The sequence below is a fragment of the Nanorana parkeri genome, unplaced genomic scaffold (genome assembly GCF_000935625.1).
Source record: "Nanorana parkeri isolate BGI_ZX_2015 unplaced genomic scaffold, ASM93562v1 scaffold1078, whole genome shotgun sequence".
NCBI lineage: Eukaryota > Metazoa > Chordata > Amphibia > Anura > Dicroglossidae > Nanorana > Nanorana parkeri.
This window is the reverse complement of record NW_017307346.1, coordinates 118645-143813: the sequence shown is the minus strand read 5'-3', so window position 1 is coordinate 143813 and position 25169 is coordinate 118645. Positions and strand designations below refer to the sequence as shown.

The window sequence follows — 25169 nt, the reverse complement described above, 5'->3', positions numbered from 1 at the left end:
TGCACAGCGCTCCCTGTACCTGCACTGACAGGCCGGACGGGAAAGACACGGAACCAACTACACCGTTCCGCGTACACGGGGGAAGCTAATTCACGGGGACGAGTTCAGGAGGGGACGTGCTGGGAGTTGGAGGGCCGGAATTCAGGTGGGTAAACAGGAACTTCCACAGCTTGTTTAAAGTAGCTGGTCTCCTATACAGACTACAGCGCCGACTGGGATTGTGCAGCTGTGCACCATTGTAGTGACTCCTGCGCTGTCATGTTAGCAGCCATAATATGTGAGGAGCCCGTGTTCCAGCAGCTGTAGTTGTAGAAGTTAAAATGTATGTTACCCTAAAATGAAGGTTGTCATGTATGTGTCTTTTTCTGTGAAAATGCCAGAAGGAATCTTGCTGTCAATCAAAACAGCATGACTGGGCGGAGGGCGTGGCTGGTTATAGTCAACAATGATGCTGTACTATTTGGAACTCAGATTTGGACCGAGCCTAAGCTCATCATAACCAAGAAGAAAATGCCTTCTGTCCGCCAGTCAGCTGCAGCCAGGGGATTCCCCACCCGCAGCTGTACGTATGCAAAGTTATGGGATGCAGTAACGCTATTGACCTCATATGGCTACTTGGCTATATTAGATAAATTACATTTATGGCCATGTGGCTATGAAAGGAAAATGACAACGACGCAAGCATCCCCAACAGTTTGTTTATGGGCCACTACAGGGCAGAGAATGCCCCAACCTGTAGCTGATTGCAGGGGAGTCCCATGTAGCTTCCGTGTCTTGAGAAGCTCATGTTCAGACCGGGTTCAGTCCAAACCTGAGGTCATCCTTAGTTACCAGCAACTGCAGCAGCTTCCAACAGGAGCCTTGCTGTCAAACAGCACAGCAGGCTCTGGATAGGAGCATGGTCACCCGCTGCGGCTTGTAGTTAGTGCTGCAGTAGAGTTGGCAGTTTGACATAATACTCAGCCCGCCCACTATAGAGATACGCCCCCTGTGATGAGAAAGAAGAACCCCAAAAGGATGCTGTGCACTTACATGATCGCAAAATAGATCCTAAAATAAAGGTGTCTAACGATTGTTATCTGTGAATGTGATTCTAGTTACCTAATACTTCTTGCTGTCTTCCTGTTTTTAAATTGTGTGCCCACAAATACTTTAAAGGAGATCAATATCCAGTATAGAATAGAACCGGGAAGGGTTGTAAGTATTGTCTTCCTGTTATGGATATTCACCTTCTCTGTCACTGGAATAGGAAATGAGGGCAAATCCAAACAATTATGACTGGAGCAGGAATTGGGGAAAATCTGCCAATGGAGACACCAGTATTAATGACCAGCTGTCTGAGAGTATATACCCTTACATTGAAGATTTTCTCTCACTTCCTGTTGTGCCTTTAAGACAGTAAGTGAAAGCAGAATCTAGCTCCCTCGCCAGCGCTCACATCTTCTCCCCAGCATCTTCTGGGCACCAGATCTTCGGCCATTTTGATTGGGTGGCAGAAGAGGATGAACTCCTGTGCAGAGAATGTTCACTGAGCTTTGGGAACAGGCAGGTAAGTTTGTTTTAGTGCAGCAGAAGAGACATTACATGTCTGCAATAAAGTGCCTGCCTCTTCACAGTTTTTTAGAAAGTTAAAATGTTTTCACAAAGTTTAGCTCCATTTTAAAGTGCAACTTAAGCTAAAGCTTTAAACTTTTTTTTTTTTTTTTTTTAAATTTTGCATAGAGTGGAGAGGAATTAGAACACCTGTCAGATTTTCACTGCTGTCGGCGGATGACAGAAAAAATCTGACGGGTTATAATCCTCCCTTACTCTGCCCAAAACTAAACCAAAAGTTTTGGCATCAGTTTTACTTTAAGGGCCCGTTCAAACCAGTTGCAGTGCACTCTGGCCCGATTCTGGCCAGAACGCACTGCATCGCATTGCTGCCGGCTCACTTTTTAGTGGGGCAGGAGGGGACGTGTCGGGCCATTGAAGTGAATGGCACCGTAGCCAAACCCTCTGGCCGCAATGCGATCGCCCGCCACGGGATCGCAAGGCATATTGTGCCTGTGGTCCGGTCCGGTGCAATCAAAACGCTGCAAGCACTATTTTGATGTACATTCTGCTAAAGCAGAGCTAAATGTACAGTGGGAGCCGCTGCTGGTTTAATACAAGTGATCTATACAGATCACTTGTATTAAAACCGGCGATGGCGGCGGCGATCGAGTCCGCCCCCCGCCGGGATAGGAGCTCACCATAGAGCCCTTAGAGCAGACGAAGAACGTCAGTTCTTCGTCTGCTCTGTGTGAACACTGAGACCGTGGTGCTGTCTGTCTCAGCGGTCACTAACTGCAGCTTCTGTCACAGAACCTGCCTGCGTCCTATGGTCCGGTACGCCTTATGGAGCGCAAAATACGGTATATTCAAGAAATTACTATATGCAGGGGATTTATCATTGAAATCTAATTAAATATCATTCAGTTTCATATATTATTGGGACAGTAAAATAAACAAGATGTCTAAACAAACAGTTCTTTGCTTCTTTTCATTTTATGCACAGTTAGGGTTAGTTTACACCAGATGCAATTGTGATGCAGTCCGTTCAGTTTGGCGTCTGCAGCCAAAATACATCACAGTGCTTTCATGGGACTTCTGGTGCTCTGTTCACACCAGTGCAGTCCGTTCCGATGCAGTAAAAAAATATTGCATGCCCTATTTACCTACATCAGATCGCACCGGAATGCATCAAAATGCATGCAAACGCTCTGGAACGCACCTGAAATCTCATTTTAAGCACAAAAAAGCATCAATTGCAGCAAAGCGCATCACATTGCAGATGCATGCAGTTCTGGTTTAAACTTGCCCTAAAGGCTGCTGGACGCAAAATGGTTGTTACAGGGCAACACGGATTATTTTAGCTGTGGAAAGAAAACTTGACATTTAACACTATTGGGCCGATTTATAAATTGTCCACCCAGCCATACGCTAGGCAAATGCCATTTGTACAGCATTTCCGCCACTAGATGGAGCCAAGGGGCATAGGACTTTCCTATGCGTTCTTTGCTATAGGCTAGTATGTGTTAGCAGAGATACTAATCTTCTTTCATTTTATCGTGCTTGGAGGGAGTGCTGACGTGCACCTTCCACTGAGAGCCAGGAGCTAATTGCCGGACCACGTGAGCTAATTAATTGATGTCCAGAGACACAGCAAGAAGTGAGAGGAGATGTCTCTAAAGCTCCAGTTGTCAGAACAGGTTTCCCCTTTTCTCATGACAATTCCAAATGATGGATTTCCTATCAGTTTCTGTACCAGGCAGTGGTCACTGGGTCAAATAGAGTGGGTATGTCTCATGTGGGCCACAGACTGCTATAAACATCCGGCAGGGGTTCTAATTGCTTACCACTCTTTTTGAAACTAACTCATTGTGTTGGCTTTGCATATACTTCAAGATGATTTACATTATGCTTATGTTTTAATATGTATCTGCAACATAATGCAAAGACTGTAGGTACCCTATAATACTGCTAAAATAATTAGTCATTCTTTCTGCATCTCTTTATCGATGAGATGAACTATGAATCCCTGGCCTTCTTTGATGTTTAATGATGTTCTTATTTTTCCAGAGTCTACAATATGCCAATCTATTCTGCACTGTTCTATGGAACTAATATTTCTATCTGTATATTGTGAAGGTTTCTAGGGTCTTTTAGTATTGCTTGCATGTTAAAGACAATACATCATGTGCCAATATTTATGTTTATATTGCAAATAATATTATAAATAGGAATTTGAAACATCTGTACTACTTTTTATCATCAAGTCATCGTAGCTGACCTGAATTATTTTGGCTTCTAGGGCAATGGCAGAGATTGAAGTACAAACTGCAGAGCTCCCTTCCATCATCCCAGAGGGCAGTGTACAGAGTCAGCATGCAGTACAACAAAAGCAGCTACCTCCCTTGTGTAGATTTTTTTCCCAGGGTCGTTACTGCCACTTTGGGCGAAGATGTCGTTTTTTACATCAACGTCCAGAGGCTAAACCTTCTGGAAAAAATGTTAATCCAGGAGAAAGGTCTGAAACTGCAGACGCAAGTGGGGTAACAGAAATGTCGGTGCCACATAGCAAGTATGAGGTGCAGTCTGCCCCCCCTAAAAATTATACTGATTCTGGAAACAAGGTTTACCGAAATAGAAAACTGTGCCGGTATTTTGCCTCTGGTTACTGCTCTATGGAGACACACTGCAGGTTCTGGCATCCAGAAAACATTCCACCAGTACATGACCACTCTGTAAGCAAGAAACCAGTTCCAAGAGAGAAGGTGGAGCGGCCATCAGTAATTCCAGAGGTCATCCGAGCCTCAAATGTAACTCCCGAAGTAGCTGCTCAGCTTAGAAAGACAGAAGTTTCCCAGCTATTAAAGAGATTTCCTAAAGATAAAGTGATCATTCAAGAAAGAGAAGATGGAAAAGTTACATATTACAGAATAACAGTTCAGCCTACAGATCCAGATTGGGTAAGATATCCAGCCTTTTTAATGTAGTTGCAGCTTGATAATACATCTTTTTTCTGTAAAACTGAAAACCACACCATGTTGTATTTAAGAGAGTTACATTCCCTAAGACTAATAGAACATTTTTAACATGTGCTCAAAAAACAAATCAAAGCATAATAGAGCAGGAGGTCTTGGAGAAATTTGCTAAAACCTCTAAAACCACCACATGTAAACGCACAACAGTGGGTAACAGGCTAAAAAGCGTAGCAAGTCCAGAACACAACACTTTATTTTTTCCCCTATGTTTGTGTATAACAAGCAAAAGGTGGCATGCTTTTTCAGTGTTGCAAGAAAATCGTATTACGGGTATTCATCTCAAGGAAGTGGCTTGATCCGTTGCATACTTTTTCTTCAGGTTTGTTTACTCATCCTTGTGGGTTATAATAAAAAAGAACTCCAGGAAAAAAAGTGTTAACCCTTGCAGTGGAGCTACCCCTGTAATGCAAGGGTTAAAGTAGAATTAAAGTCACTTTCGTTTTACATATATCTACTGCTAGCAAGCAGTATATATATGCAAAAACATTAAAAAAAAAAAAAGTTACCAAATAGGTAATTCCGTACCTGTGTCTCCGCTGCTTGTCCTGTCTGAAGATCTGAAGATTCTCGAGGGGCCGTGAAGGATGATGGGGCGGACGCATGCACAGTAGAGATCCTCGGCCGGGACAAGAGTAGAGACACAGTGTAAGTCAATGCAGGCAGTCGGCACATGACGGAAAGACACCGTGGGACGCAGAACACACAGCAGTCAGCACTGGATCAGAGAGCGGCACAAGCACTGGAGGGACTCCTGAAACCACTGGAAAGAAGATGATCTAATCAAGACGCATCATTTCTACACCCTGTAACGGGTGTGTTTAATGGTCGGGTCTTTTCTGCCCGTGCGTGCCTGCTAGGGGGCGGCCAGCTTTTTCTTAAACCGCTGTCTAGAATGTCCCCCCCCCCGCAGTGGTTTAAGGATCCTGGTATATAAGCAAGGTGCCAGCTCCGATGTTCTGGTGAGTATAACTTTTTTTATAGCACTTAACCCTTGCAGTGCATGGGTAGCCCCGCTGCAAGGGTTAATACCATTTTTAACCAGAGTTCTTTAAATGATCTGTTTACTGTTGAGTGTTATTACTTTAAAGTGGATCTAAGGCAAAAATTGACCTTGCTTCCCCCTCGCTGCCATCCTTAAAAAAAAATAACTGACAACCCTGAAAGGCTTTTGGTTCTCTAGCACTTCTGCTTTTTGCTGAGGTTCTATGTGAGTCAGAAACACGGATTGGCTAATCAGGAAGAGGCTTCAGTGCCTGTGCCACTGCCTCATGCAAAACCTTTCCTTGGCCATGGCAGAGTAGCAGAAATGCCAGAGAAGAGGCAGCTGGTTGAACTAAGTATGAGCCTGCGCCAGGGAGGGGGATTATTTTAGGGTTCATTCTAACCCTACTTTAAGGGCCACTTCACACCAGAAGCTGCGATAATCGCACAGTGTCTGGTGTGCAGTGCCTGTCACAGTGCTGAAGGGCTGATCCCAGCGCATTGCACTGTGTACTTTTTTTGTTGTTGTTGTTAGAACTTTGTTGAAATGTCACAAGTAACATTTCATTCAGTTCTACGGGCACAGTGGGTGAGAAGCAGTTGTACCGTGTCGCATCCCGCTGCTTTGCAAAAAAGTAGGGCATGGCTTACTTTTTTTCAGTGTGCACCACTGCGGTCCTACTGCTACGCAGTGGTGTGAATGGTTACCATCCATGACAAGGCAGATTACCTTGTATTGTGTTGGTGCTGCGCTGAAAACAACGACCAGCACTGTTCCAACTCATATGGTATGAAGGGCCCTTAGTGTTAGGATACAAAGGAAAAGTTATGATAAGATATTATTGTCTCTGCGTACCACCGCTCTAACAGCATCATTGCAAAATACCATTAACTGCTGTGGAAAGATCTTTCTTAATGGTCCATCTATGTGCAAAGGCTTTCAGAGTTCATGTGCCGCCTGTACTCCATCCCATCAGTATTCATAAGGATCATAAACTAATCTGTTTATTTATCTTCCCTTTAGCCTTTTGACCTGAAAGAGATGGAGCTCTTGCTGGAGTTTCCAGAGGATTATCCCTTGGAGGTATTTGTCCTACAGATTCCATTATTTATGCTCCTAATTACAAGCTGCTAACCCTGTAACCTGATCAACGTGTCGCTTTTAAAAGGGTAACCGAATTGTGATTTGGGGTAAATTTAGTTCTCAGAGTTTTTTAATCTACTTTGCTGTAACAGTTACATCCACACCAAGTCTTCTACTTATTATTCATTGTAAGGGGTTAAAGTATCTACAGAATAAAATGTATGGTTCTGATTTCTCCTGTCTTGGAAACCAGTCATTCTCATCTATGTCCCCCTTTCATCTCCGCACGCAGAGAGCTGGGATCATTCTAACAACTTCATTCAGTGCAATTAATTCCACCTCCCTTCCCTCCCTGCTTTCTTTTTTTTTTTTTTACAAGATTACGTTCAGGAGATTAAAGCTGTCCCCACACTGTCTCCCAAAGAGGATTTAATAAGATCTTTGTTGGCTTTGAGATGACGTTTGATGTATTTTCATCATTTTGTGCGTCTTACCAGCACTCTTTGTTGAATTATCAAAACGTAAAGATTGACAGCCGATTGCTTTGTTTGGTATCGTCGCCTTCTTACTGCCCTTCTTACTTAAGATTCCCAATTATCAACCTCGATTTCTTTCCTAACAGCGGTAACTTAATGGGTTTAAATGTTATGTTTTTGTAAGATATTGATAGGCAGTAATTGGTGCCTCATTTATGAACTCTTGTGCCATGGAAAGTAGAAGCATTGCCTATGAAAACCTTTACATGTTTCAGCTATCATTTTTTCTAGTTCAGGTTGGAGTATGAAAACTGCCCTTATTGGTGAATATTTTAATACTATATCAGAATATTTTTTAACTGAAGTTCATTTTGCCGCAAAAGACACAATGTAAGGTGGCCTTTAAAGCAGAAATGAGATCAGTGAGTGGAGGACAGCTCCCTCTGCTGGAATGTTGGTGATATCACCATGATAGCTGTGGGTTGAATCTTCAGGCTAGGCAAAGGCAGCAGGAGGATTACAGGACCTATGTACATAGGACAAGGCAGTTGAATGGTAATGCCTAATGAAGCAATAATTTTCAAGAGCGTTAGTGATCTTGAGTCAATAGGGCTGCATTTCCTTTTACATATTAAATACAGTGTGTATGGTTTCTTCATGAAACATTTTCAATGGACCAGAAAGTATTTTTGCAGCAGTTCATGACTCTGCCGGTAATCACTTCTCAGGCTGCGTTCAGCTTTCTGCTTCAGCACCAAAACTTCATAAAATACAAGCTTTGATACATAAGTCACATGCAGAAAATGTAGCTGGTTATTCCATTTAGAAGTTTGTATCTTTTCTGTAAACATATTCTTTCTAAGAATTCAATAATATAAGAAAGCACACGCATATTTATTTGAATTTCAGGTTTTTACAATACAAATCCCAGAGGATCAAGTTTTACCCTCTGTTATGGGCAGGTAAGGCAACAATTCATCAGTAAATAATATAAAATCACTGTTATGAATGATCTAGGAATATGTGAATAAAGATGATTCCCAAATACCTAAAATATCATTTTAAATATGAGTGCTGCAGCTTTATAGGGTCATCACGAAACATTGATCATAACACAAATCCATTATTCGCTTGCTGCCCCATGCAAATCCTTTAACTGAACGGACTGCGCATGCTGTCGCCGGTGGATTTTCCAATTAGGTGACCTTGTCAGCAGCTTTAAAAGAGGACTATGGGATAAGTGTTTTTCCCCATAGTTCTCTTTAGGGTCACAGAAGGACATATACTAGCGTCCTCCCGTGACCCAAAGCTCAGTATATTGCGAGCTACAGCTCACGGTATACTGAGACCGCCGCAGCTGGGACGGATCCCGACATTACTGTTGAGATCCACCCAGCTGCGTGAGTGACAGCGGGCTCTGCCTATCTAGAGGCAGAGCCAGCTGTGCCCGCCCCCTCCCCTGTCTGTTCCTCCAATCAGCGCTGGAGGAGGGGAGGGGGGAATCCCTGCAGGGAGCTGTGATTGACAGTCACTGCTCTCTGCAGGGAGATGATCGAGAAGTGAGCGAGCGGCGATATGTGTTCGCTCACTTCCCGATCTAGTGAGCCGACGTGTGACAAGTTTCATTGTTACATGTCGGCTCGAACTATGAGGATGAGTGATTTTCACTCACCTCATAGTTCTCCTTTAAGCTTTTAAAAGTAAAAGTCCACAGATATCAACGACTACATTTAAAGTAGTGTTAAACTTACAAACTTTTTTCAATAATGAGCCCAGATCAAACAAATATACATTTCCCAGCAAGTTTTTGCCCAAGCACTTACAGTCATTATGTTTCCGAACAGCTGGCTCCAAATCTCTCAGTTCAGCTTCTCTGAACTTCCTGCTCAGTACAAAATCACAAGGGACAGATTAGTCTCCAGCAGATGTCCATCTATAAGCTTGAATATAGGAGAAGCAGGGAAGAGGGAAGTGGCCTGCCTTGCTGTGTCTGTGTGTGGAGACACACGTGGCTTACTAGCACAAACAAGGGTGGCTCCATAGGACTCTGCATGGGAAAGGAGCCCCCCTAAAACAGGATATCGCGGCCAGTTCTCAGGGCACCAGCTGGATCTGCTGCAAACTAAAACTTTTAAAAATCGAGAAGTAGCATCCATTGTAAGTGATTTAATCAGCATTTGAAATAGTTTAAACACCTTTTGACTGTAATATCACTTTAATAGAAAATTCTCCTGTGTGCCTCTCTGATTTATTTTATCTTTGTTCCTAGTACACTGCCCTTCCCGACTTTAAGGCTAAGCTCCACAAGCCGCTAACCCCTTCTCCAATTAAACTACCCTGGTTACAGAAGCACATTGAAGTTTGTTTGTCCTTTTATACAGCTCATCCTGTAGTGCAAGAATCTATCAAGTTGTAAATTGTCATTTTCCCAAAGTAAAAAGCCTAATAAGTACCCGGCTTTATTGTTTAGCTAGACACTGTGCTTTTATGTTCTGGTCTGCAGGTCAGGGATGTGGGCAAGACAAAGCCACAGCAGATCATGAGTGGTTTTGATGCCACTTTTAGCTTCCTGGCTCCCTTGCTGATACTTGGAGCAGGCATAACAGTGATGTAATGGGCTGCCATAGGAACCTTTTTTTGACACAACACCTTATAGTCTTAATACAGGAACGTCCAAAGCGGGCTGGCAATGGTACCCCAGCCTTAGAAGGCTGTTGTTAGCGTTGTCACCCTTTTATAGCAAGCACAGTGAGACAGCTGAAACTGGCAGAATTCCAAGGTATTTACTACATTACTAGTAGTACTTGAAAATCACATGGCAAACTAACTTGTAGATGTCACCGAGCTATTTCCTGGAATTAAAATTTTTAGGTTTACAGGCATTTTTATTTGAAATGCTGAAAGTGTCTTACAAGTTTGCTTTAAAGTGACACTAAGGGGTTAAATCTTAAAAAATGCATTCAAGTACCCGAACTATTAGCAAAAATGTATTTTATTTGTGTATCACTCAGCTGTAGATCCTCAAATCATCTCTGAGTTGGTGCTGACACTGTCCTTCCTTCTGGAGGGCGGCTACTTTTGTTCCCCATGGTCCCTGTGTGTTGTAAAATAGCCACTGCTCCAAGCCCACTCCTGTGATGGACTACAATCTCAATACAATCATTAAACTAAATGGGAGATTATAGTTCATCACGAGAGTCAGCTAGGAGTGGTGACTACAACACACACACGGACCATGGGGAACAAAAGTAGCCAACCTCCAGAAGGAAGGACAGTGTCAGCACCAATTCAGAGATGATTGGAGGATCTACAGCTGAGTGATACACAAACAAGAGACATTTATTGTTAGTAGTTAAGGTACTTGAATGCATTTTGAAGATTTAACTTCTGTTTGTTTATCGTCACTTTAAATTTACTTTTTTCCCCAAAACACTACATGCCGTGAGCTCCATTTATGTAACTGTTCAGTGGGGTATCGTAGTATCTGTGCTGAATATGGAGGCTTCCATTTCTAATGCTAGTTGCCTGGCTGCTATGTTGAAGCAAAAGCTTGAATATTTTGAATTACTGATCTGAAACGCATATGCAGAGCAGACACCCTGCCTTTCCTCTCACTTTACTGCCTTGCTTGTTCTGAAAGTATGCCAGAAACTGCACCAAGCAAGCAAGCTACTTCCTTTTTTAGAAAGAGGTCAGCAGTCCTGAGGATTATGGTCACAAAAAGAGCTTTTTGGCTGTTACACATGGTATTAGTTTTCCAGCAACTGTCTGGTCCCCAGTGCGATATTTCTTGCAGCAGCCTGTCAGCCGGTGTTCAGTACCTGTCTGCGTGATGGGACATTAGGTTTTGTCTTATTATAGCTGGCAGGATTGATTTTAATACACGTGCTTTTGTAACACATAGCTTTAACATGACTTAATTTTCCTCATCATTATGTATTTGCAATCAGTGTTTTTCCCCATCTGTTATTTCAGTGCACATTTTAAACTTAACCCCCCACCCACCTCCTTAAAACTAGAAAATAACTTTAGTGCTAAGGTTCAGGTGAATATATACCGTCGCAGTAATAAATGTGCAACTAAACTGGAAATGTAATGCTGCAGAGCAAATCTGTGCTATACCATGTCTTGTGAACAGATTGGCACCAGCATACAATGAGGGGACTTTATAAAATCTGGAGCAGCTGCGCATAGTAACCAATCAGCTTTTCATTTTCAAAGCTTAACTAAACAAACTAAAAGAGACGCTGATTGGTTACTATGGGCAACTGCTCCAGATTCTGTCTGCTCCAGTTTTGATAAATGCCCCCTAATGTATTCAATTTTCGACCCAAAAAAACCTGCACCAATGTGTCAGCACCTAAACCAGCTGATCCATGCTCTGAATGCCTGTATACCAAGAAAGCACAAAGCCAAATGTTATCACCGCATCAGCCATGAAAAATGCAATGCAAGGTGTGTCTATATGTTCTTCTAGTAGCAACCCGTCAGATCTCAATTCTTATTTTACAATACTGGCATCGGATTGGCTTATGTAGGCAACAAGGACAGCATTTTTCCTTTAACTTTATATTATACCGAATTAAGTGCATGGCATAATTTCAACAAGAAAGTACTTGCCCAACCAGCTGCACACAGTGTTGTCCCTAGCCTTTTTGCCACCTGTGGTTGTTTGGGGGTGGTGAGCAGCTGGAGGTGGGTGAAGCCCCCCTCTGCAGGCTCTGCATCTCCCCTAGCTCTTTGCATCCTGGGATGCTCTGGCCGGAAAGGGGGCAGCCACAGTGTCCCAGGTTGCTTAAAGCTGGGCAGAGAGATGTGTATGGCCCTTACAAATCTCCCTGCCTGGCTGTTAGCAACCCGGGACGCTCTGGCTGGAAAGGGGGCGGCATGCACTCTGCAAACATTGTGCAGCGGAGCGTCCATGCCGCTCTGCCTTTCTGCCCTCCCTTTATCTTACGTGACCCAAAGAGATGCCGTCTGAGGCAACAGGCTGCTTCAATAAAAGGATGCCCTTGGCTGTCCATCAGAGAGGAAAAAACATAACACACCCATAACTTATGCTTATCTGAAGGAATTGCCTTTTGAAGCAGACGGAATACAAACCATAGGGCATTTTTTAAAAATAGATGTTTTATCTTTATCTAACCTATAAGCAACTGATCAGTATCTTTTATTGTTTTATGTTACAGGCATGTGTGTGAAGCATCTAAGGCATGGCTACAAGGAAAGCATGCAACCAACCAGCTGATTGGGAAGGTGGAGCTTTTATTCCGTCCTTTTCTACACTGGCTTGATCGCAACTTGGAGCGACTGTTTACGGAAGGAGCTCGGCTGGTAATACAAGTTTTCATTTTCTTAGATCAGGTTAAATCAATCAACTGATTTTTTTTTAAAATAGAGATAGTAATATTTTTTTACTTGTCTATATTTTAGTTAAAAAGAGACATCGAGGTAGAAAGAGCCGGGCTGGAGTTTGTACCATACCAGCAACTACAAGCAGCCATCACTGATAAATCAAGTGAGGAAGTTAACACTGATAGTGGTTTGCAAGACACAAAGCTAGAGGAAACTCCGAAGGAAGATTTGGAAGATGACAACTCTGATAGCTGGACTAGCTGCGATGATGATGAAGACGATGATAATCCAGAAGCTGGCACGACGGCTGATGGTATGAAGAGTGTGGAAGGAGGAGGAGGCCCCGGTCCAAGCAAGGGAACAGAAATCCAGTTCTTAGGGCTGAAACTAGGAGAAGGAGTGGGAACTTTAACAGCATATCGCATAGTGGTGTCCCTGGTCTGCAGCAGGTAAGAAATAAGGGGTCAGCCTATAAAGAAAGATATAAAATGATAATACACAGTAGATGCCACCAGCACTATATGTCACCCTTCTGGGCTATGTTTGCAGTCATCTTGAGCAGCTTTCTATCCGGGGTCAGTTTGAACCTCCATGCAAAGGAAGTTTGACTACAACTTAGGAGTGAGTATTGCTCTTGCTACAGTATTATCTCATTACAAGAGATTAGTGGCTGGCTTTTTTTTTGCCACTTTTATCCACATTTGCACTTTTTTCCTAGAATGATCTTTTGGGGCTACATAAGATAATGTAGGTTGAAAACAACTAGTGTGGTTACTTGCCTTTACTTACAGTTTGGTTGTCACTGTTTAGGTGTAATGTTACAGCAGACCTGTCACTGACTGGAAAGCAGCCATGTGCAGCACAATGTGAGAAATGTAACAGTCGCATTGCCGGGACTTTCCATCCAAGCATCCTGCACCAGTACTCATCTGTGCTGGGATATGTGGACATTCAAGGAGCAGCTGCTAAGGATCTTGTCTTGCCAGAGTGCACTTTCATGGCCGGCTGTTTAAATTGTTCTCGTGAAGAGCAAATACAGGTACAGTAAATATTGGGGTTGTTACTGTTTTGGCGACATCTGAAACAGTTGTTATTTATTGACCGTATTTATGTAGCAGTGTCCTAGTATGCCATATCTTAAAAAACAGATTTCCATCACAGCTGTCTCTGGCCATATTGTCAATGCAAAAGCCTGTTAGGTTGTTGGTTGTTTTTGGACTGTGGAAGGGGAATGCAACACCCAGAGGAAACTGATACAAACAGAATGGTTGGGTAAAATGTTTGGACCTCATTGCTGTAAAGCAGTTTAGATGGCCCCTATGCCACTATGTTGCCAAGCCATGCATTTCTCTGACATATGGTGAAGGTTTTTTCTACTTTACTCCTAGAGATTACCATCTCTGCAAAGGAAAACATTCTATTTTTGGGAGAATGTAGGATTTCATGCTCAATCACTCCTAGGAATAGATTACATCATATAGGTTTTTTTTTTGTTGCCAGTGGTTCCACTTTAAGCCAAGACTGCACAAATATATTCAGCTCTTGAAGTCTCTGATCCTCACAGAATCTAGGATTTCTATAATAAGATGGCAGTACATTACTATTGTTAGCCACCTAACTCGGAGCCCTAAAATGAAATGATAGGATATTGGCCCTAAACACACCCTCAATTTGCTTTTCTGGGCCTTTTGCAGCAAAGAGAAATACTTGGTCCTTCTTGGTATGGGGTCAGTCACCTTCTTAGCACAATGCCACTCAGACACCTAGCACTGTAAATGGGGTAGGGAGAGATTCCATAACTCATTGTAAACTTTAACCTGAATGATAGGGACTTTACACAGGGCACTGTCTTCTCCCTCCCACAGGTAAGTGTAGTGGCAGGGGAGTGAAAGGAAGATGAGTATAAACAGCTGAAGGGGCAGTATGTAAGTGAACCTGTTGCTTTGTCCTATATCGCCAAAGTTCAGGTTCACGTTAAGACAATGTTACAAACCAGTTATCAAATTTGAACATATTTACTTAAAAACTACTTAATGACTAAACTAGCTGTATACTTGCAGAGATGTTTTTCTTTCTTCTATATTAACCCCTTCATGACCTGAGCTAGTTTTTAGTTTCTGTTCGCAAATGACTGACACACTTTTGACATTTTTGCTGTGTGATTCTTCCACGTCAGTAATATACTTTCTTACAAAGTGCACCCACACATATTATATATTGTTTTTTAGAGGACAGATAGGGCTACATATTTATATCACATATGTGTGTCTAACGCCTCACTTAGGACAAATAAAATATAAAAAAAGAAGAAAAAACTTTAAAAAAATACACTTTTTCCCCAGTTTTGATTTGTAGTATTTTTTTTACAAAACCAGCACAGCTAAAAATACATTCATTTATTTGCCCCTTATTTTTTATTTTTTTACACTTATTTTTTTTTTACACTTTTCACTATTTTTTTTAAACTTAACAATTTTATTTATTTAATTATATCAAGCAGTCATTGTGAATTAATCTCACTATTACTGCTTGATAAATGAATACATTTTTGGTTATTATCAGGCTGCTTCAAACTTCAGAACAGCCGATAATAAGTTAGTGACACTGATCCTGCAGCAGTTCAGGATTCAGCTGTCACTAGTTTTCTGAACGTTCCAACGATTAGAAAACTGAAACATTCTTCTTTCAGGAATAGATACATTATGTATCTATTCCTGAAAGTGAAAGTGAAAAAAAAAAAGCCAGTATAGCTTGAGAGAGATATCTCTCGATCTATACGAGCTGTCAGAATGCTGGCTTTTGCTGGCATGTGTGTCCCTCTGCTTTGACTCTCAGACACCCGATATTAAGGTATCGGGTGTGTGAAAAAGGTTAACCCTTTCATTAATGGATGGTAACCGCTGATTCTCAGTGGTTACCAGCCTTCTAGTGCAGCAAATAACTCGTCACGTACAGTGTACATGATGAGTCATTAGGTCCCTTTGTGGCGGGACGTACAGTGTACGTCTCCCGTCACGAAGGGGTTAAACTTAATTTTATTTTTAATATGAGGACACATTGGTTGGTGGTTAGCTATGATTCATTGTGTTTGACCACTTAAATATCAAATATTTTCCAAGACGCTAGACAGTTTCAGGAACCGGTGCTAGAGATCTTGGAACAGTCCTGATTGCTTGTTATTTAGATACAGAGAGCAGTAAAACTGCCCTGAAAAGAATATGTGAAGAGATAAGAAATGTATGATGTTAGCAAGAAGTAGGCATTTTTTCCTCCCCAAGCATTTAGTGACGTTGTATCCCCTTGCTATGTAGACTGCAACAATCTGCATTTCTTTTACAGAATCTCTCTTTTGGTTTAATTAAAGACGTGAATTGTCTGAACTGCCACAGCAAACTCAGCATTTCTAGTGAAGCTGTCAGATTCCAGAAGGTTCAGCGGTACCCAAGTAAAGCCATTGGTATGTTACCCTCTCTTATGGGACGCCTGTCATGAGAGAAGTATGGGAGCTTTCATTGCTTTTTTCCCACTAAAAACGCTTATTGCCTGCCTGTGTCTGGCTTCAATACTTTTTAAGTCACAGACTCAGTGCAAGCATGCTTTTAATGCTCCAGGTCAGTGACTCAAAAAGCATTAAAAAAACAACTCCAGGTAAAAATGTTATTAACCCTTGCAGTGCGGCTACCCCTAGACTAAGTTAAGTGCTCGTTTTTGCCTAGGGTCAAAAAAGAACAGTTACAGCTGATCGTTCAAGTCGGCCACCTGTGACAGCCCTCCCTCCTACCTGTCTGCTTCTTCACTGCAGCGATGGTATGTCTCTCAGCATTCACATATCCTATACGCAGTGTATAGAATTTGATGAATCAGGGACCTTAGACCGATGCAGCGGAGGGGGAGAAAGGGACCAGGGACACCGGCTTGGAGGATTGGGTGAGTATAACTTGACCCTAGTCAAAAACAAGCAGTTAACCCTTGCATTGCGGGGGTAGTCCAATTAATGAAAAAAAGCTGAAGCATCAGAATGACAGCCAGGTAAATAACATTTTCACATGGAGAGGTCAGCATTGGCAACCTACATAATTCTCTTATGTCACTGAAACTTTAATTAAAAGTATAACATTTGCAAAGAGAAAGTAATTTTTTTGCAGAAGAGAGATACTATGAGGTTCATTCATAAAAGTTCTGCCTAGAAGCCGTTCACACAGCACTAGCACCTCTAGATGGCTCTGATGAGTATAGGAATTTCCTATATACAGTTGTGGGCAAAAGTTTGCATACCTTGTGAGAAATCGTAACATTTTGGCATTAATATTGAAAATATGACTGATCATGTCTTTTATTTAAGGATAGTGATCATATGAAGCCATTTATTATCACATAGTTATTTGGCTCCCTTTTAAATCATAATGATAACAGAAATCACCCAATTGAAGCATGGTGGTGGCTCACTGATGTTTTTTTTGGGGGGGGGAGGGGGAGGAGCTCTATAGGCACGGGGAATCTTATGAAAATTGATGGCAAGATGAATGCTGCATGTTATCAGAAAATACTGGCAGACAATTTGCATTCTTCTGTACGAGAGCTGTGCATGAGACGCTCTTGGACTTTCCAGCACGACAATGACCCTAAGCCATGCTAAAGGGGCAATACACAGAATTAAGAACTAGGGTATGTAGACTTTTGAGCAGGGGTCATTTAATTTTATTATTTGTTGCCATGTTTTGTGTTATGATTGTGCCATTACAGTTATGACCTACAGTTAATATTTTTACCTAAATGGCCTCTTTCACACCTCCAAAAATGGAGAAGCCAAGCTTGAATAGAGGTGAGGGGGGCGAGACATCTATTGTCTGCCACATACAATGCTGTTTTAACAACTCTCTCAGGCAGGTTAATAACACCTCCTGGCTCCAATTATGCAAATGCAATCAAAACCTGGTTGTGACTAACAGATTATGTGGATTGGAGCAACATTCACCATATTTATTCCCAGATAATTTTTGTACGAGTCATTCTGCATTGAGAAAGCTGGTTGGATGACCAGTGAAACGTCTTGAAGGAAAATACAGCTAGTCCAGTTGCTTTGACTTATTTTTTTACAGATATACCATGACCTGGATGAATGAGAACCTTCACAGACATGAATCCCAAAAGAAATGTGTTTTACCTGCTCACGCATGTTTTCTTTAAAAATGGTACATATATTACCAATTCTCCAAGGGTATGCAAACTTATGAGCACAACTGTACTAGGTGTGCTACGGCCATGCAAATAGCTGAGTGGAAGTTTCATAAGTTTTATAAATGAACCTCTCACAACTCATTCCTAACTTTCTCCATGCAAACTCCTTACACTGTACACTGAGCACAAATGTTCAATCCCGGCATCTGTCTGGTAAAGAAGTGAAAAGTTTAGTAACCCATAGCAGCTTAACTTTACTTTTATCAATTTGTAATGGTTGCTATAGGTTACTGTTCTTTGAATAAAGCTATTGCAATTTGCATACTTACTGCATAGGCTTACATGTTTAACATTCAAATTGAAATGTCTTTGTTTGAAGGGCTTTATTTTTGTTTTTTTATCGGCACATAAACGTTATGTAATTTGTGCAGAGATTTTTCACTAACTGTACTGTTGTTACAGGTAACAAGGACCAGCATGGCTTTGGTAGGAAGAAAGTGAGAGATCCTGCAATACAATCAGGGAAACCTCTCCCAGATCACGGAACCTGTAAACATTATAGGAAGAGCTGCCGATGGCTCAGGTGAGGCTTACAGAACTAGAGTTGTCTGGGGAGATATAAAAGTATAAAGAAGACAGCTTTAGATGCTGACTGTGGCACACTAGAAGAGCTCTCGCTACCCAAACTCTTAAGCTAGATACACAGGGAGCTAATTCCAGCCGTTTCAGCAGGAATTGGCCGAAAATTCGCTCGGTTGGTGACCCTATTCCTTCAGCAGAAGTCAATCATTAGATTGTTTTAAACAGCCCCGATGCTGGCGACGTACACTGTACGTCATCAGTCACGAAGGGGTTAAAGAAGGAACATGTAGGAAAATCTTTGGCCGAGCAGAGATTGTAGTTGCAAGCTCAGTTTGGGTATTCGGCCAGCGGCCAGCAACCTATGTCAGAATTCAAGTAGAAGCTACGGTGATTTGTTCATCCACGCTGTTCAGTGTGAATGGAGGAATCTGTTATCTGCAGGTTGAATGAAGAAAATATATACGTGTATACTCTACTTTAACTACTTTAGGACCGCTGTATGTTTTTTTACATCCTGCTGCTGCAGCCATGATCTTGGTACTGTTTTTCTCAGCAGGCAATTCTCATTTTTTGCAAGTGATCTGGGAGGCTGTACAGGCTGCCCCCCACACCCCACTGCTGTGGTTTTCGGGGGTCCCCCGTTCCTGGGAGGGACCCAAGATCATGGCAGTTAGTGTCAGGATGAAGAGCGGGAGCAGACCGGGAAAGATCCCCAATTATGTTTTGTGAGCAGTGACACAGGAAGCGGTGTGCTCACAGAGCTTGCTGAGTCACAACTGTCAGAAGCCAGCTCAAATACCGCTTACACAGGGGATCGGGCACAATTTTGAGTACCATCATTTTTCACCATTGCACTAAAGCTAATTTGCGCTAAAATTTATTTGAGTGTTTTTTCCCCCAAAAATATGAATCAATAAACATTTGCGCAAATATCTTGCAACATAAAAAAATGCAGCTACAATTTTTGTTATTCTTCAGGGCCTCTGCTTTCAGAAAATATATACTTGTTTGGGGTTTAAAGTAATTTTCTATCCAAAAATCCCAAATGAAATGCAAAAATGACAAAACTGCGCTGATACGAAGGTGGTTTATAACATTGTTCTTCTTTCAGTGCAGCCAAATACCTAATTGATTAAAAAAGGACAACACAATGTTTTCTTCACAGTTGCCTGTGGAATATATATTCTAAAGTCATCCTGTCATAAGAAGAAAAAAAACAGGCTACCATTGCTGAACTTCTGACAATGCAAGTTGCTTGGCTGTTATGCTGACCCTGCTTTAATGTATTTAACCCCTTCCCGACCGGTGTCAGAAGTATTCTGTCACGGTCTTTCCGTCAATGAACGGTGACGGAATAATCCTGTCATGCGGTACAATGAGCTCTGGTCCATGGAGGGACAAATTTGAGTCAATGAAAAGTCAGACATCCTTCTCTGCATACCTGTTCTAGAACAGTGACTCCAAAGTATTAAAGCATGGTGGATGAGCATGTCAGCCAGGCAACTAGCATTTTTAAGAGAGGTCAACAGTAGCACTTTCCACGTTTCTCTCATCGGTTTCTGTTAAAAAAAACCTTTACCAAGGAAGCAAGTAGCTTGCCACTGTTGACCTCATGTGCAAATGCTATTCCACGGGCTGTCACATGATCTAGTGGCTTTTTAAAAACTTTCTAAGCGCAGTGAGTGATTGTAAAGCGGAAGTAAAGCTTCCGGGGGAAAAAAAAGGTAATTTCTAGGCTTTATATGGCAAAAAAGACTGCGCAAATGTCTTCTGCCATAAAAGCTTCTTTCTAGTTGTCAGCAATTTTTCTGTACGCTGACCCAAACATGTGCAGCTCAGCGCACAGACCCGGTATGCCGAGATGGAGTAAGTGCCATGCACATGTGCAGGATTTATGTCATTGGGGCCCAGCCAATCAAACAAATAAAGAATTGGAAGAAGACGGAGGTGCAGATGGAAGCGCTGGAGAGGAGCGCTGAGCTGGAGGGGATCAGTTTGTCAGGTAATCAAACTTTATTCCACATGCATCTATACAAAAGACAACCACGGACATGTTTCTGCCTTAGCAACCAGCTATGACTAAGGCCGAGTAAAGCAGAAAGGCGTCGGTGATTGTTTTTTTTTTTTTAATAGATGCATGTGGAATAAAGTTTTTCTTTGGAAGATCATCGTGTGCTAGTGCCAGATTTTGAGCCTATCACTCTAGAATAGGGCCAACCGTTCACCATGGATTACAAGAATGCATGACAGCGATGAGCAGTACACTTTGTGGTTTTAGTTAGGCAGGTAAATCTGCTATAATGTGCTAATATGTTCATACTACACATTATCTCTAAAAGATTGAGGGGGGTATTTAGTTCTTTTTTTATTTGCCTTTTCCTCTGCTTTAACCTAGTGTTGTTTTCCAGTCCAGTGGGAGAACTTAACCTAAGGTAGTAGTGTAGCCTTCCAGTGCAGTCTTAATTGTGTTTTCACAGAGCAGCAGCAAGGGCAAAGTCCCCTATTTCCACTCTGATTTTCTGCCCCATTAGAAGTGCTTTAGGTATCTGAAGTGAAGTCAAGACTGTCATGTGTAGTCGTTCTGATCGCTCTAATTTCCACTTATAATGGCAGGTTTCCATGCTGTGGGAAAGCCTATCCATGCGATGGCTGTCATGACGAGGCTGAAGACCATGTGATGGAGCTAGCTACTCGCATGTTATGTGGTTTTTGTGCTAAAGAACAGGTAAGCTTATTCTTACAGCAAATAAATGGTTACTGACAAAGTGCACAGCCAAGATTCATTCAGCAGATGGCAGCCAAGCTATTTATTTTGCAGTCTGCTTGTGCAGTTTGACTACATTTGTAGCCCGGCTGCTTAGCTGACGTCTAAAGTTTAGAAACACATAAGCGGATGAATTGCTTTTACGTCTTGGTTTATGTCTCCAATGCTTTTGGATTCAAGGTTGTTCTCATTTCCAAGATATTTCCGAATCTTATGTTTGGCACTTAAATGAAATTCTATTGTTTTTTTCATACTCCGCTTTTTCAGGTCTAGGTTAGGATGTGTATTTACCAAACTATTTTTAAAAGCACATTCAACAAGTCACATTTTCGGATTTCCTCATCTTCCACAGGGGATATGGCGTGTTCACTCACTTTAATTATGAAGGAAAAGTATAGTGCATTGTATTTTAAGTGATTACATATTTGCAATAATACGGCAGTGTTTACCTTAAAGGTGAAGTATTGGCAAAGTAAAATATATTCTTCCCAATACCTGGAGCCGGCATGTGACAGCTGATAGAGAGCTGAGCGATCGTGTGACAACTGATTACACAGCTCACGGTCTTCTCCCTGCACGGTTTCCCCCCTCTCTGTTCCTCCAGTGCTCATTGAAGGGACAGATGGGAAGTGGTGGGCACAGCTGGCTCTGGCTCAAGAGAGGCAGTGCAAGCTGTCAATCAGGCTGTCAAGTGGATTCTGACAATATTGTCAGGATCCTTTCAGACTACAGCTGTGCACTGTCAGAATGTTTCTGCTACATGCTGACTTTGGGTCACAGGAGTACGCTTACAAATTTACTAAACAAAAAAGAAAGGTTTGACTTTAGTTCTCTTTTAAAGCCCATTTCCACCTTGGTAAGTGATTAGCATTTATTGTGGTAATGTAGAGGTGCAGTGGTGATGTACACTATATTGCCAAAAGTATTGGGACGCCTGCTATTACACGCACATGAACTTTAATGGCATCCCAGTCTTAGTCCGTGGGCTTCAATATTGATTTAGTGCACCCTTTGCCGCCAGAACAGCTTCAACTCTTCTGGGAAGGTGTCCACAAGGTTTAGAAATGTGTCTATGGGAATGTTTGACCATTCTGTAAACAGCTGCCTTCCTCTCTGTGAGTCATAGTAACAAGATCACTGCACACCAGCTCTGCCTTTCCAGCTCACAATACACTGTCCTGGGGGGTGAATTGCTGTTGCTTGTTTCTTTAAAATACCTCCACAAAAGTGGAAATAGGCTTTAAAGTAATTCTACATGCTTGATTTAGGAGCAGGAAATATTACAGAAGGTTACAGGTACAGTCAGTACTCTGCAGTCTTGACTTTAGCTGTCTTCACTGACATGCAAAGAAGTTGGAGGATCTAAAATGACACTGAACCATTTTTGCATCTGAGGGAGTATAAGTTCCACGTGGATCCCAAAACAGTAAGAATTTTCACATAGAAACGATGGTTATTTCTGTCACACAACAAAGAGATTTGGTTAAAGTAACAGTTAAAGGTATAAACACTGTTTTCTGGTAATGTACTTTAGCCTCCTAAGGGTTGCTTGAGTACGAGATTTTAGAAGCACTGGTTTAGATTACACTGTTGTGTTGTTTCTTATTTTAGGTAGAGGAAATATGATTTTATTGTGTTTACATGAAAACACATTGCAAGCATATTTACAGTTTAGAGGAGCTAATGTAAAGGAGCCCAGAAGTTGCATTGACTGCTGTTTGCCAGTATAAAAAAAATGTATATTTTCAAGGGGGTCTTCTTTTAGCAAAAAAATAATTACTTTAGCTATTCTGCGCTGTTCCAGTAATGTCATCAGTGGGAAAAATGACCATAGTTCTCCTGACACTTTGTCAGAAGACAGGAAAAAATAGAAAATTCTTCATTTGCTCCGGTCAAGAAAAAAAATGTGCTTGATACAAGGATTAGTGTAAACCCTAGCACTTGTAGTCTACTACAGAGAGACATGATCACATTGCTTTGACCACACTGAGCCACTATAGCAGAGAAAAAGCAGCTCCAAGGTTGCCGAAGTGCTGATTGACTTTTTAACTTGTCTTCAATGAAAACCATACTAAGTGAAATGTAGGTGCTGCCATTGTTGACCTCCTTCTGAAACTGCCAGTTGCCTGGCTAAATTATATTGAGTTACTAACCTGTAACACACATGCAGATTACAAAGAGTGAATTCATGACTCAATGCGGATCGCACTGGACTGGAACACAGGCACTAATGCAGGCGATCGCACTGTGGGCGAGGGGCCTGCCTGCGCAGCCTACGCCCCCTCCCGCCCCTGAATGCAGGTGTTTTTTCGTTGGTAGATCTCAATGAGCTCGTCATTTGAAAAGTAGATCTCCAGACGAAAAATAGTGGGCGCCCCTGCATTAGAGAGTATTGAAGCCAATGTAATAGCTGGACTGCCTGGCACCTTGCATTTTAAGAAGAGGCCAGCAGTGGTATCCTCCATAATATTATAACAAGTTATCACTATATCTTCTGTATATCAGTGCAGGCTTGCTTTTTCATAATTGCAGATATGCTGAATGTATTTCTTGCCTGGATAGAAGAACACATAAAACATTTTTTTTTGTAATATTTCATTTTTAAGTCCAGACTATAATAAAGAAACAAAATATGTACAAAACCACTATTGTCTAAAAACTAAACTCCCTAATCCCTTACCTGACCCCTAAACTTGGATCTGCTGGTAAATGAAGCCCTTGTTCATTATCATTATCTGTTCTGCAGTGGGAGCAGCCACACCATAACGCTGCACATAGCTCTATACTAATTGATAGCAGACTCATGCTGTGCGTGCTGGTAACTGCTGATCCCTATTGTGGTGTACTGTTTGATTGGCAATGAGTCATTTGTGTGCTTGCTAGAAGGTTACTTTCTACTTAATGCTCTTTCTGCTTCATTTTTATCAGTGTGTGCTGTATCTTTTTGTATTTTCTTTGGTTTCACTTCTTTGAAACTGATTATTTGTTCTTTCCGTTTAGATATATACTAATGGGAAGGCCTGCAAATCATGTGGGAACATGATGAATAAGAACATGCAATCCATACACTGGGAGGGTGGCCGAGGTTGCAGAAACAAGGCGAAGATGTCCAGGTATGGATTTGGAGAACCACTATACTCTTTACCCATTGGTGACATTCAAATGACACTGTCTGTGCTTTGTCGGTCAACATTTTGACTCAGTAATGTAATCTTTGTAGGGCAAGGGAGGGGGGGTTAACTTCCTGCAGGCCGGCCACTGTACATAAACAGCCAATCCACTGCCCCATTGTTTCAGGAGGATGTACCTGTACATCCTCCCATGCCTGCCTGTGTGCGCACATCTGGTAAAAATAAGCTGCAACAGCAGGAAAAAAAATAAAGCTATACTGTATGTATATATTGACTAAATACTTTTTTGCCCCACTGTATATATATATATATATATATACACTGAGTGGCCAGATTATTATGACCACCCTATCAGTACTTTGGCCACGAGATGACTTGCATTCTTCAAACGTTACATTGTCAGACCTAAACTTTGGCCTAATATGTAGTTTGCATTGCTATGATTATTTTTAGGAAGGATAAGCAAAAATACTCTAATTGCACAAAGACCGTGTCACGGAAGAGCACAAGCAAGAAGTAACATCTACACCATACTATACACATGGTAAGAACCCTTGTTTTTCTTTTAATAGCCTCTTCACTTTAATGTTCAGGCTGCCTAATCTTGTATGGTTGTGGGGAATTGGGTTGGAACAGACTTCTGCCTGCCTAGCTATGATCTCCATTCCTTCCCTGGATATATCAAGGCATTCCTAAGCCAACTGTAGTAGTAGTCCTGTCATGTGTTCTGGGTCAGCTCCAGGGCCTTCTCCCAGTTGAAAATGTCTGCTCCATTTCCTGAAGTACCCTTCCATGGGGTGTCCACAAATCATGCTCAGACGTCTTTGGAACAGTGGTTTTAGGGCCTGTGTGGATGTGCTTTTGCTTATGTGAGTTCTGCTTCTCTCCCATACAAGTCAAAGGAATGCAAAAGTAGCTTGACGGAGGGCAACTGCAGGTCAGATGCACTTGCTAATTCTTACTGATCTCAGAAGTATCTCAAATTGATATTGCCGCATGTGCCCATCAACACAAACCCAAACTGTTCTCATGTTAAAATGAGGATTAAGT

At 41.8% G+C, this 25169-nt stretch overlaps 1 protein-coding gene across 1 annotated transcript; it reads left to right on the top strand.

Moving 5' to 3' along the window:
* Positions 1–86: 86 nt before the first annotated feature.
* On the top strand, positions 87–24639 carry LOC108796193. The gene is made up of 12 exons (XM_018567633.1): positions 87–147; positions 3833–4493; positions 6574–6633; positions 8019–8071; positions 12299–12443; positions 12543–12913; positions 13275–13503; positions 15804–15909; positions 18105–18225; positions 20838–20949; positions 23989–24101; positions 24573–24639. The coding sequence occupies exons 2-12, from the start codon at positions 3840–3842 to the stop codon at positions 24637–24639; spliced, it is 2031 nt and encodes a 676-aa protein (XP_018423135.1). The 5' UTR covers positions 87–147; positions 3833–3839.
* Positions 24640–25169: the final 530 nt, after the last annotated feature.